The sequence below is a fragment of the Haliotis rufescens genome, unplaced genomic scaffold (genome assembly GCF_023055435.1).
Source record: "Haliotis rufescens isolate VD_foot unplaced genomic scaffold, xgHalRufe1.0.p SCAF_9, whole genome shotgun sequence".
NCBI lineage: Eukaryota > Metazoa > Mollusca > Gastropoda > Lepetellida > Haliotidae > Haliotis > Haliotis rufescens.
The window spans coordinates 13135290-13149054 of NW_025964383.1; the positions used below are offsets into that span (position 1 = coordinate 13135290).

At 40.9% G+C, this 13765-nt stretch overlaps 1 protein-coding gene across 11 annotated transcripts in view; it reads left to right on the plus strand.

Moving 5' to 3' along the window:
- LOC124112462 overlaps nt 1-13765 on the plus strand; it is a 180872-nt gene that overhangs the window by 130599 nt on the left and 36508 nt on the right. For 6 of the 11 annotated variants that reach the window (XM_048390748.1, XM_048390747.1, XM_046472571.2 and 3 more), the window contains 5 exons: nt 6915-7960; nt 8181-8239; nt 8401-8505; nt 8707-8767; nt 8943-9011. The exons of 2 other annotated variants lie outside the window; for them this stretch is intronic. In XM_048390748.1, coding sequence (XP_048246705.1) covers nt 6915-7960; nt 8181-8239; nt 8401-8505; nt 8707-8767; nt 8943-9011 — 1340 coding nt within the window. The remainder of the gene's footprint in view (nt 1-6914; nt 7961-8180; nt 8240-8400; nt 8506-8706; nt 8768-8942; nt 9012-13765) is intronic. 3 more of the 11 variants (XM_048390755.1, XM_048390754.1, XM_048390750.1) reach the window with 2 other exon arrangements.

The following is a 13765-nucleotide window of genomic DNA, read 5'->3' on the forward strand; positions in this document are numbered from 1 at the left end:
CCACCACCCCATATGTTTCAGTCTGATGCGTTCTACACATGTCTGCTTTAAAGGAGTGTAAAAGCCTTGCAGAGGCCTTGCATGTTGCCACCCTGGTCGAACAACTTTTGAGCAACTTTTTATGCTCTTGGTAATTTTCGTCAAAGGAGCATGACCAATTGCACCCTAAAATTGTGAAATACTGGAACTGCTTGAAGATTCCTTGATGTGAAGGAAAAGTTGACAGTTGTAAGCTGAAGCCGTCCCTCTTGTCACACAGAATGTCAACCAGGGAATGTTCCTCAAAGCATTCACAGATCTAATCTGAAAAATGTTCTCCGTTAGATCCATTCTAAAAGGTGCACTTGTGCCACAGAACTGTTTGAACACTTGAACTCTTTTTGTGGCACAAAGTCCAGCAAATTATCCTGACAACATCATGTATTTCTACATTTGGGAATCCACTTGGGCTGAAGCCTTGTGGTGTTGATTTCTTGTACTGTCACCATTGAGTGTAGCATCATATCCACCACACAAGCCCTATCTCGTAACACACTCACATTTAGGCAATTATATAAAATGTCTGTTTTAGGCAATGCGACAAGTTATGGGAGTTTTGCTTCGGTTTCAGCAATATTGTCAATTTCTCAACTATTCAAATTGGGCTGAACATGGGCCTCGTAAGGTTTTGTTTGATTACAAAAATATAGAGTATCAGTTCTTTTTTAACTTCACTTTGTAAAGTACATCACGAATATAATCAACAGAATGAGCCGTTACTGTTTTAATAACAATGATACTGTTTCATATATGCTTGAAGACATGTTTAATATCGTTTTCATCGAATAGTTTCAGAAACGTATTCTCAGCGAATTGACTTTCCAAAAAATAGTTTTACGGTTATTTTGTTTGCTACACTTTACTAAGGAAGAAATGCATCTCTCCTCATATTGCTCAGTGAGATTCCAATGGTTTCAGTGTATTTGTTTCTTTATGGGTAAAATTTTAAGGTCGAAATGATAAATATCATTCTCCACTCGTCTGTTTACATGGGAAAGATCAACTTCGCCAGGGGGTCGGCAAATACTGATTAACTAAGACTTGGTTGGTATGAAGGATCTCAAGTATGCTGAAAGTTGGAACAACTTCAATATTCAATGTTTGTATCTTCAGTCATGGCAGGTTTCAAAACACATGAAATATGGTAGTCAAAACTACACCTGCCTAATATTAGATACTAGTGATTGACATCATGAGTATCGATCTACGCAATTGGATAAGATGGCATGCATCAACTAAGTCAGCGAGCCTGACGACCACCCGATCTCGTTAGTCGTTTTTTACAACAAGTATTGAATACTGGGGGCGAATTCGGAACCCGTAACTGGAGTTTGGTTATTCGCTACGAGTATTTTGATTATGGCATCTTTCCAGCTGTCTACTTTATTCAACATGGCGACAAACCCACAACAAACACCTTTCCTGCAGGGAATCATGGGGTCAGTGTCGCAGTGGTGACCCTTAAAAGTGCTGATGTTAGTTCCTATATAATTTTTTAGACATGCATGATACCACACAGCTGATCTTTTGAAGATATAATGCCTCTCACGGATAACAGATTCTCTGACTGACTAAGGAAGTGAATTATGATCTATTTGGGAGCACATTTTGCATTCCTTTATCTCAATATATCAATGTGGTCACTACAGTAATCTGCATTTGAATGAACATGGAGATTAACAGCTTTTTGCCTGCAAAATGTACATCGAATAAAAACATGTTCCACTGATGCTCTATCATCTATTCAAGCAGTTCACGGTCAGACTTGGGTTATACGGTGTGTGCAGATATCAATAGTTGGCGTCGGCGTCGGCAAGATTGACCTGATCTAATGAATTTGATTTTGGTAGGTCGAGCGGACAAAAGGCATTATTCTTTTTCATAGAATTCAAAATATCTGCATTAAATATCACAAGATTTTCAACTCAAGGTATTTATTCAGATAGACACAAATATGACAGTATTCAATCTTTTCGATTTGCTGCAGCCTATAAACGGAGTTTTGTGCATACAAATGGAAAAAAAATATAGTTATTAGTGTACTACGCAAAACTAGTATTACATATCTTAAATACACAAAATATGCATGTATCACGTTAATACATACGTGTATAGCCTATGGAACATGAATCCCTTTTCTACGCAAATCATGAAGCTGTAAAATAAAAATGCTTATTGATGTGTGTTGCTGAAGGAGAGGAGTTACTAAATGAGGAAATGTGCGCTAATCAAGGATCAGTAGCAACAACATTGTTCTATATTTCAAAGCTCCATTAAATATTTATACAGAGCGAGATACATTGCAAGTTTCAGAAAATGTTCCACCAAGTCCCTCAAAGATTAACCATAGTCCTTAACATTATCGAGAAAGCACACTCATATGCAAAGTTGCCACAGGTTGTATTTTGTACAATTAAATCATGTTCAGTTTTAAGAATCTTAGGATCATGTACTTATTTTCTGAATGCAGTTTAACAACTACACGTCTGACTTTTTTCCAAAGCTGTGTAACTTATCAACCCTACATGGCTTCTGATATGGACCCGACAAGGTTCGCTTGGTTACTCGAAGCCTGCCGATGGACAACATGTTGTTTGGAGACATACCAAGAACTTTAGAAGCTCGTTTCAAGTATTTGTTAATGGCATGAATTAGTTTTCTCTTTCTTCGTCACACTGAAAGAAATCTTAAACCGATTGTTTCATATCTGCTGAGTAGCGCATCTTGTCTGTCAACAACGACGTATGGTGTCCTCCCAGTAGTCATACGGCGCATTAGTCATACGTGTTAAAACAACATATGGTATGGTTAGCTGCACCAACAACTACCTTTGTATTACAATTAAAGTGGAATGATCCAAGAAGCACAAAATTACAACTTTTAATACTTTAAATAATCTTTTAATACTCCTCAGCATAGCATATATATTCATCATAGCACATATCATCATCAATGACCTATAATTTGCAGTTTCACATTTAGTGGTCAGTTGGATACAGATAACCAGCAGCATCCAGAAACTGATCACAGTTTTTCTGACCTACTTGGAGTTGGTCCAACAATTTGATGTGTCGGTTTTCCTTTTCGCGATACACTCACTTTCTGCCTTGGGGAGCAGCACCAAAGTCAATTTGACGCATCTTGGCAGATTCAGACTTCTCAATCTGATTGATCAGTTGAACAAAACGATAAATGTTTGGATGATGATGTGGCAGAGACTTGTTCGGTCGGTAGTGGAAGCCTTCCAGATTATTGTTCATGCGAGATTCAATGTTTCGGTGGTGATTCCATAGAGGGATGGGGAATCTAGCATCATCATCAATCCAACTTGTTACAATATAATCATTAAATCTCTCAGCGTTGTCTAGTCCTGGCGTATCGTCCATGGCGTCGACCCAGGCATCTTGGACGTCAGCTTCCGGTAACAGAGCCAGGGATAATGCTCTTCTGACCCAGCATCTTCTTGGTATGGGACAGCTAACCCGAAGTCTTGTACCTTCTTCCAGATGGATTGGGTGAAGTGAAAGTAACATCCACTCACTCTGGCTGCAGGAAACTCAGTCTCGATAGCTCGGATGGCGGCTTGCTCAAAGTCGGTCTGAACGGTGACAGGAGCGAGGATTCTGTTGAGTTTCTGCTGTACTTCTGCCTTCAGTCGGTGGAAAAGCCGGCAGAAGGTTGTTGTCTGGCGATCGGGAAGAAGAGCAAACACCAAGGGGTAGGTCTTCGAACCTCTTCTGGCATGGATAATGTAGAGTTGGTTCCACAGGGCTGGGCAGGATGAAAATGTACCATCCATGTAGAAGTAATCTGCTGACTGCAAAACAGTCAGCTGATCCTAAGAGGAAAAGACTAACATATTTTCTTCGCAATCACCGTCAGCAAACAACAGGTATGGTTGGCCGTCACCTGTCTCAGTCCACTTTCCCTCAAGTTCCACATCACGTATTGCCAGTAGGAGCGCTGGTATGGTGTGTCGTCTATGCCGGTAAAGGGCACTGCTGAGATTTGCGTAGGATGGTAGATGAGGTACTATTTCAGGATCTTGTTGGGCAACTGCTTCCTGGTACAGGGTTGGCATCGGGGTTATCTCTTCTCTGGCCCTCGTGTTACTGACAAATCTAACTGTCAGGTTCTTGTGGGCCGTGGTTATGAGGAGTGGTGTTCCTGACATAGTTTCCAACTGTTGTAACTCTACCAAGGCAAGTTTTCACGACACACTTCCAGTGGATAGTGTTCCTTTGTAGAGTTCTTGTTGTGAAGGTGACCTTGAAACAGTACCTGCTGTGTATCTCGCCTAGAAGTAACATATTCCACTTCAATCAATCCTGCCATAACAAGAGTGATATGCTAGAGTCTAAAACATAGACACTTTTATGTACTAGTTTGTGTTTTTTCACTAAATTGAGTAAACTCAGTTTAACTCAGTAAAGAACAGTAAATAGTTTGAGATGAATCCTTTACTTGTCCCTAAAACATTAATTTATTTAAATAACATTAACTTGAATGTTTTGATTATGAAAGACTGTCATGTATCATGTTCAAATAACTTCAATGTACATTACTTTAATAACATTCGTTTATGTTTTCATTAGAGAATATAATAACTGTGGTGACAGCTGTATGTTCCTGTACCATTCCTGTCCCTTTTGACCAAAGGGTATATGCCTATTGTTCGATTTAACTAATCCCTCATTTGCTGTATAACTATTGAGAGTATGACTAATGGGCGTATGACTAATGGGACATTACCCGACGTATAATATGTAGAACATACACTACATGTTTCGCTGTTCCCCCAACCGGTGTGCCCCTTCCCCCCTCTCCGTTCAAGATGTCAACTTGTACAGATAACATCCTGATAGTTTCTGAAACAACTTTTTCAAGCAATGGGAAAGAGCTGATATGGTTGGGGACGGGATATTGATTGCCGTGTACAGTTTTTACATTTAATAGACTATTCCCGAGTTTGCAATTTATGGTTCTCATTTAGCGCCAAACGGAATGTTACTAACAAGGCAGTATTTTGATTAAGATACCGGACCTTCGTACCATGTGTAATTACGCGTTCCAAGAGAGCTCTTGTCGTCATGGAAGAATGAAGATAATGAATAAATGTCTTCACATTCACCATGCACAAGCAGTGATTACTTTATACACGGGCAACAATGTCAGTGAGCGAAGTACAAACAAATCTTGGTTGTATGCAGCGGAAATGTAATCACTCAAATGATATAAGCTAAATCTGCGAAAAAGAACAATTTATCCAAGATACCATCACCCCCTTTCCATGAAAACCTATAACATCTGTGTACTGCTGTTTGACGATGTAAAATGAATATAAAATGACTTATTGAGGGGCAAAATAAAGCATATCGAGTTTGTGTTCTTTGTAATTGGAATTCGAAAGGACTGTTGCTAAATTTGATTATGTCCATCGCTCATTCATTAAAAGAGACATATATACATCATTCTACATGTATTTTATATTGTAACTTCAGAGCCATGCATGATACGTAAAAGAAATAGACATTGTTTTTAAAATTACCAACATAAGCATCTATTAGTTCAGACATACTTCGTTCCCGCATTAAGTGATCATCGGGTCAGCAGTGAAGGAACTTTTATCCAAGATACCATCACCTCCTTTCCATGAAAACCTATAACATCTGTGTACTGGTAGGTGTCCAGGTAGGTGTGTTGTGTTTCGTTTCTCACTTTGTCCCCCTACACAAAGATAAATGTTCGATAGTCAAGGTCACAACTTCCATGAATATGTCAAGACACTATCAGGCTGCCGAAGGCCGACCGACTGCCACACACTCCTACTTTCGGATTACGAATCCACGTTTTATTCATACAAGTCATGGCCCACTTTAACTATTCTTATATTAACTAGTTCAATTTTTCCTGAGTGCATGTAGTGTGTATAGTGTATGCATTATGTCCATTATCCCAGTCAGCGACCCTGGCCACCCGATCCCGTTAGCCACCTCTTACGACAAGCACAGTCGCCTTTTACGGCAAGCATGGGCTGCTTCAGACCTATTTAGGGGTCCTGGTATATCAAATGTTACAAATGTTTAAATTTCATTCATGTTGAACAATCAGGGATAGATTTGTAGTATTTTTTTTAGTGTACACTTCATCTTTTTACGGGGGGCACGGTGGCCCCGTCGTCTAAGGCGCCGCGATTCGCGTCTCATGGTCGCGCCAGAAACCTATGATTGTGGGTTCGAATCCCGGTTCGCCTTGATTATGTTTCTAGGTTCGTCAGCACCATACCCGTGCTCGTGGGTTTCACCGAAGTGGTAAACGTCTGAGACCTGCATCACTTCGGGCTTTCCTCCCACGTTAAGCTGACACGCCGTGATATAACTGGAATAATGTTAAAAGCAGCGTTAAACCCAACTCCCTCACTCACTCGCTCTTTTTACGTACGTCTATGAAACTCGTGCCTGTTTTGTGCCGTAAATGGAACAGGCTGTGTTAGGATGGCATGGTGCCAAATATGATACAGGCTGACAATGAGTATGTGTGTGCATGTTTTATATCAATCTGAGATACCCATAGATAAGATTGTTTCTTTGTTGTTTTACGCCACACTCAGCAATATTCCAGCTATATGACGGCAGTCTGTAAATAATCGAGTCTGGACCAGACAAGTGATTAATATCATGAGCATTGATCCACGCAATTGGGATCGATCACATGCATCAACCAAGTCAGCTAGCCTGACCACCCGATCCCGTTAGTCGACTCCTACGACAAGCATAGTCGCCTTTAACGGAATGGACCTTGCTTGACACATGTCTCTACGTTGATTGGTAACAGCTCTTAGTCTCTCAATTATCTTTAAGTTTTGTGTCTTCCAGAATGGACGCCTTCCCGAAGTGTTCTATCTGTCAGCAGCAGTTTACCCTGAAAAGTCCAGTCCCCTACTTACTGCCCTGTCTACACGCTGTGTGTGAGACGTGTGTGACATCTGCAGCTGGTGGAGTGATATCATGCTTTACATGTCAGAGGGAGGTCAACCTCACAGACACAAGTCTCCAGAAGGATGCAGTCAGACAGAAGGAGATATTCCACCTGACAGTCAAACATCGCCCCACAGAGCTTCTCTGTACAAATGAAGATGACGGGAACCAGGCTGTGTGTTGGTGTCAGGATTGTGAAGAGTTCCTCTGTGAATACTGCCAGAACATGCACAGCAGCGTCAAACTTACCAAGAACCATGTACTTCAAAACTTTGGTGACATGGGACCGACTGTCTCGAATATTCCATCATATTGCAGTATCCATAAACACCACCCCCTTTATCTGTTTGATAAAAGCTGCAAGAAGTTAATCTGTGCGAGATGTAGGATTGAAGACCACGCAGACCATGAAGTTGTGGAGCTGGATGTGGTTGCTGATACTGTAACAAAACAGCTGGACCATCATAAGAATGAGCTCTCAAAGTTACAGGCTCGCCAGCAATCACATATGCAGAGCCTTAGGCAAGGAAGCGAATTCACAGACAAAACACACAACACTTTGAAAGAAAGTATTGGCCACACATTTCAATCTCTGAGATCACAACTTGACCAAAGAGAGAAGGAACTTCTGATCGATCTTGAAAGTCAGACGAAGGAGACCAAGTCAACTCTATATGCTCGTCTAAACACCTGTGAAGAAGAATGGAAGACATGCACTGGGGCTTTAGACTACATCGCCAAAGTCTTCCTCTATGCCTCGAAGTCAGACCTCGTGGAGAGTTATGTAGGGGACATAACTCGGAACTATCTAGAAACTGCTGCGCCTCAAACACATGTCGTACCTTCAGCTGTCTTCAACACCAACAGCTTGTCAACACTGAAATCAACCATATCAGTGTTTGGTGCCATTTTGCCAAGGGAAGTGGATGAGGAATCTGTAAAAGGTATTCACATCGAACATCATTGTAGTTTTATTCATTCTTTGTATGCGTACAGTTTTTTGCAAGTTCTTGTGACGATCTATTTCGTTTGCAGCCCCTCTGTTTTCTTCATGTGTTTCTCTATCTAAGATTCATGCTTTGTTTCTGAAGATTTAATGTTCGTAGACTGCACATAACATGTTCCCGGTGTTAATCGTCAGGAGTTATCCATCTGTTGTTTCAGACAAGGATACTCAAACTGACGATGACTTTATGGCAGACTTGGAAAGGAAACACAAAATGGTGAGTACAATCAGAAAAATCATGAAATCTTGCATGCTCACTGACCAACAAACTGACCAACTACAGGTTGATCCAAAGCAAATTTGCCTCAATCGTCATAACTATGTTTTGTCATATTGAGAGAAAGTGCATCGGACCATTTAACGCTTGTATTTTCGCAGGACCTGACAGAGCTGAAGACGAAAATTGCTTCAGATGAGAAACATATTGAAAGCCTCAAAACACTTACAGACAAGCTCAATGTCGAAATCAGAAGCTTGAAATCGGTTTGTTTTTATTACCTAACATGTACACACCTTTAGACGTGTCAGCGTCTATCATTTAATTCAAATATGTTGTGTGAGAGTGTCTTGAATTTTTGATATTGATTGCAACCGTTAATGATTGCATGTCTTGGAAATCCTTGACCCATGAGATCCCATGACAGACACATGCTTTGTTATATAATACATATGCTATATTTTCAGCGCATTGAGGAGAAGGAAACCACAGAGAAGACCGCCTCAAACACCAGGGATGTCTTACTTGGTAAATTTGTATCAAACTTCTTCTTTAAACCTCCCTTAATCACATTATCTCAGATACGTTTGACAACTAAACATGCATCTCTATGTCCGTGAGTGGTAAACAGAGTAAAACCCACACACGAAGTCCCCCTGTCTCATCACACATATATATGGTGATGTATATATTGATGTTACAGGTGTGGCCAGAGAATGCGGTGTTCATCTGCTGAAGTCAGAAGTTGTAGACAGATCAATGGTGCTGAAGTGTGAGTACATTTATCATGTATCTCCTTTGATATAAGTTTTGATGTCCATCGTGTTCAAGTATTATAAAACGTCAACACGTATGGAACATTTAGTCACCAACTACGATTGAGGGGCATAGAGTAATAAACTGGCTCATGCTTGGGCTAATGAAGGTCAGGCGCTGGCAGTCTTCGTGTGTCATTGGCTTGTTTATCTGGCCCATTTTAATTACTTGCAGGACACGTTGGTAACTATGTACAACATCAGTCATTACAGCTTAATGTTGCTACATGATTAATTCACAACGCTTTGGTGTGACGTTCTTTCATTAATTATTATTTCTATACTCGTATATGCACGGGGTCGGTGTACGGTTCTCTGTAGGAAGTGACAACGTGGAGTCGAAGGCTTGCAGTATATACACACTGCTTTAGACAGGTAGATATATGTATATACAAGAAGCACTAGGTGCCAGGGCAGCACAATCTGTTGGTGCCACGGATCGCCTAACCTACCCCTAGCTAGGCTGGGGGTGCGGCTATATTTCTTTGTCACAAGTCCAAATATTTCATATCCATGGTCAACAGACACGGATTAAGTCAACAATATAAACAACAGTAAATAATGAGTGACAAAGTTGCACACCTCGTTCAGGATGGCTGACAGTCGACGTACAATACAATTGAGATTTGCATATTTGAAGTAATTGCAATTAAGATAATAGACATATATATTTTATGGCTACAGGGTAATTCGCCTTTGTTCATGCAGACAAAGGTCGCTTTAACAAATCTTACCAACCATATCATCGTCTTGGAAATGTTTACCTTAAAGTGAACCAATGACAGTTGCCATAAGTAGACATTCCCCCCGCCTATGGTATCACGAAAAATATTAGCCAGATGGGTGAGTGCGTGTATTGTGATTAACGCCACTTTAAAATTCAATTCTGTTATACGATTTGGTAGCAGTTTAACATAGGTGAAAACCCCGAAGTAATGCAGGTCTTAGACCTTCAACCTTCTGATGAAGAACCCATGAGCTGACAAATGATATTCTGGGCTAATTTTGAAATCAAACCAAAGATCACACAATTCTGCCACGCCTCGTTATAACGAATAAGTTAGAAGTAAAACAAACATAGTATATTCTAAAGTCCATTGCCTTGGTGACACAAAAGAGTGAATGCGCGAATTGGGTTGAACCCCTCTTTAAAAAGTATTTCCGTGATATACCGACATGTCAGCTTGTGTGAGAGGAACGGACAAAGTGATACAGGCATTAGGCAGTTGTCATGTATGAGGTGCTGACAAACATGATCAGGGAGAATCTTGGATTAGAATCCTCGAGCATAGGTTTCTGAAATTCGCCAGCAAATTGGGAAGCCAGAGGCGACTTGGCCACCAATGCCCCGACATGAAAGCCATTCGGTGGAATTAACTGCTTACAATTTACGAGATGCGGGGTGACAGTGGTTTTAGTGGTTTCCAACAGTGTTTCCTACTGCAGCTATAATTTATCGAGGAAATGAGCAGGAAAATACCGACTGAAATATTCCAGCAACATGACAGCGGTCTGTAAATATTCGAGATCAAGTCTGGATCAGACAATCCAGTTATTGATATTATGAGCATCGATCCACCACGCAATTGGGATACGATGACATGCATCAACTATGTCAGCGAGCCTGAGCACCCGCTGTGAAGAAATGAGTGAGGAAAGAAGTGAGGGGGGTGGGGGGGGGGGGGGATGGGTGGTGACAGTTGTTTCCAACAGTGTTTCTCACTGCAACTGTAACCTATCGAGGAAATGAGCAGGAAAAAAAAGACTGAAAGCATAATCACGAGCACGGACATTGGGGACACACAAACTGCGAGCACCCTGGCCACCCGACCGCCATCTCAGACGACGCAATGGGGACCTTGAAGGGAAGAAAGACGATGCAATCACTGCCAGGCAGACATTTTTACACGTTTGATGCACCCTTAGGATGTTCTGTATATCGTGCAATATCTGCGAAGTTCGGTCTACTTCTAAGATGTAATATCTGAAACATTTTAACATAAGCCTCACAATAATAAAAACCGAGCCAGTATGAAGTTGTCAGTGTTAATCGTGAGTATCATGTACAGGCAGGTACAGAGGACTGTTTAACCGCTAAATTGGTCATGTTGTTACCATTGACACTGTTGTGTATGGTGATGTGCGTGTGTGAATAATTTCAAGTACATCAATATTCTCGTGCCGATAAAGTCACCGTGTTACTGAGACGTGACAATATAGTCTCACAGACTTGGTTCTAAATAACCTGTGTGTCGCTCACGTGTGAATACAAATGTGTGTTGTGATGTATTAAGCAGATTATCGTTCCAGGGTAATGAAACTGCTATTGCAACACGTTGAACATTATTTATACACTGTTTGTGACCTTAGTCCCCAAATACGTGGATATCAAGATCAAGGTTCACACATTAAGATTTAAGACACTGGTACTTCTGCATGTATGTCTTGTCATTGTTCTTGCATACGCCTCCTAACCTGCCGACATCTCAACTCTTTTATTATTACTTCCTTCGTTTGAACATTATAGACGGCGACTTGCGAAACGGACAATTTACAGGAGCTAATTTATTTTAAAGGCGAAATAGAGTTTGAAATATTGCATATAGCATTACTACAAAACAATACCAAAAGTATCGAGTGATTTGAATGAATGGATGCGACATAGGAAGGACTAGGTGTAACATACTTATCAACAGAACATGTTGGCGGTGCATTGTAAGGGTACAAACAATCGAGGAAGGCGACATGCGTGTGTGGTAAAAACCATAAACGTTTGAGATGACTTGATCAATAATGAGTTGTTCCCAACAACTGGTCAAACTGTCGTTTATGCTCGACAAGGTCCGAATCAATCTCCCAATGACAATTTGCAGGATTCTTGTCAATTAATGTTGCAGCGGCTGGCCCAATTCGGCTAACGGCAGCCGTTGGCGTCGGCGTACACGTCCCCGGATTATGCGTTATAGGGGAGAGATCAGAACTCATGGCTGCTCATTGCAATCTTGTGATGTTTTGCTGTTGGAGGTAGTCATGAACGATACGTTTTCGTCTTGAAAGGCAAAACGTGGACTAGCATGCAGCGAAAACGGAACTACTATCGCCGCTAGCATGCTATCTCGGTAGTACTGTCCAGTGACCGTCTTACATGTATGGACAATATGCAGTGGCGTTCTGGCAGTCATAGTGATCCTGCCCCATATCAGTACAGAGCTCGCAGCGATTTTGACAAAATCAAGAATGACCCCCTAGCCAGTGCACGGAGGTGACCCACGTGAGATGTTTCGGGTGTGTTGGGGCGTTAGGTTTTGGTTCCAAAAACTGTTCCATCTCTGGCATCCATATTTCTGGCTTGTCCAATGGACGCAACTCTGCACAGCTAATCGCTGTTTTCTTCTGACGACCGATCGTAACATTTCTCATCATCATGTAGTTTTGGGAACATAGACCATGGCGATAGGTGTAGTTACAATCATAGAAAACTGAAGCAAATAACATTGAAATATCACACCATCAATGAGGCATTATTCAAAATACAAAATGCACTTAGTGCTGATGAGTAAAATATGACATAGGTCTTGGGTGAGGTGAGGTGAAATTGGGTTTAACGTCGCGTCCATGATTATTGCACTTGTGTGTGGCTGCTTGTAATAGTCCGGACTGATGCCGATTTATATGCTTGCTCACTGAGATACCATGTGGCAGTTTAACATGAATACCCCACTCAGACACAGTATACTGACTCCGAGCCGACCAGTCCTTGTTTTAGCCCCTTAATGTCCAGCCTCAGACAGGGTAACTACAAGTATCATCTTTTAACGTCTTTTGGTATGACGCGGCCGGGGATTAAACCCCGGACCTTAAGCTCGCGAAGCTCTAGTAAATAGCGTTATTGACTTGTATTTACAGGTTATATTTTGCTAATTGGGGTTTGCGTCCATTGACAAAAATTATTTAAAAACATTTCCCATTTCATAGTAATCAATAAAATTATCCCTACTTGTCACCGACCAGTTATCGCCATTTTTCATGTTATTTCTGAAATATCCCACGTTCAAAGTTAACTGTGCAATAAACTTTGAAAATGGGCAAATGTGCGTATTTCTGTCAGTGGAAAAATCCAATTCTGCTAACGTAGACGGTAGCCGTTGACGTCGGCGTACACGTCCCTGCATTATGCGTTATAGGGGAGAGATCAGAACTCACGGCTGCAAGCTCCTCGCAGCGATAGCCCGTTCGCGGAACTCTCTATACCATCGCTGCCACCAGTCAATTATTTGAGGGACATACATCTGATGATTTTCTAATCCTGACAGTCATTTAGTTTCAACATTGCGTACAATCATACAAATGTTATTTGTTATGTCATGGAAAGAGTTTAGTCGCTTTTATTTAAATCTTTCTGTCATTTCTCACTGAAAATACTATCTCACTGCTTTAAATATCACTTTTTCATTTTTCATAACCTGCATCGTGAAACTCTAGTGAACAGCGTTATTGATTTGTATTTACAGGTTATATTTTGCTAATTGGGGTTTGCGTCCATTGACACATTTTTTTGAAAACATTAACTATTTAATAATAATAAACTTATCCCTACTTGTTAACGACCAGGTATCGCCATTTTTCATATTATTTCTGAAATATCCCACGTTAAAAGTTTACTGTGCAATAAACTTTGCAAATGGACAAATGCGCGTGTTTCTGTGCGTAG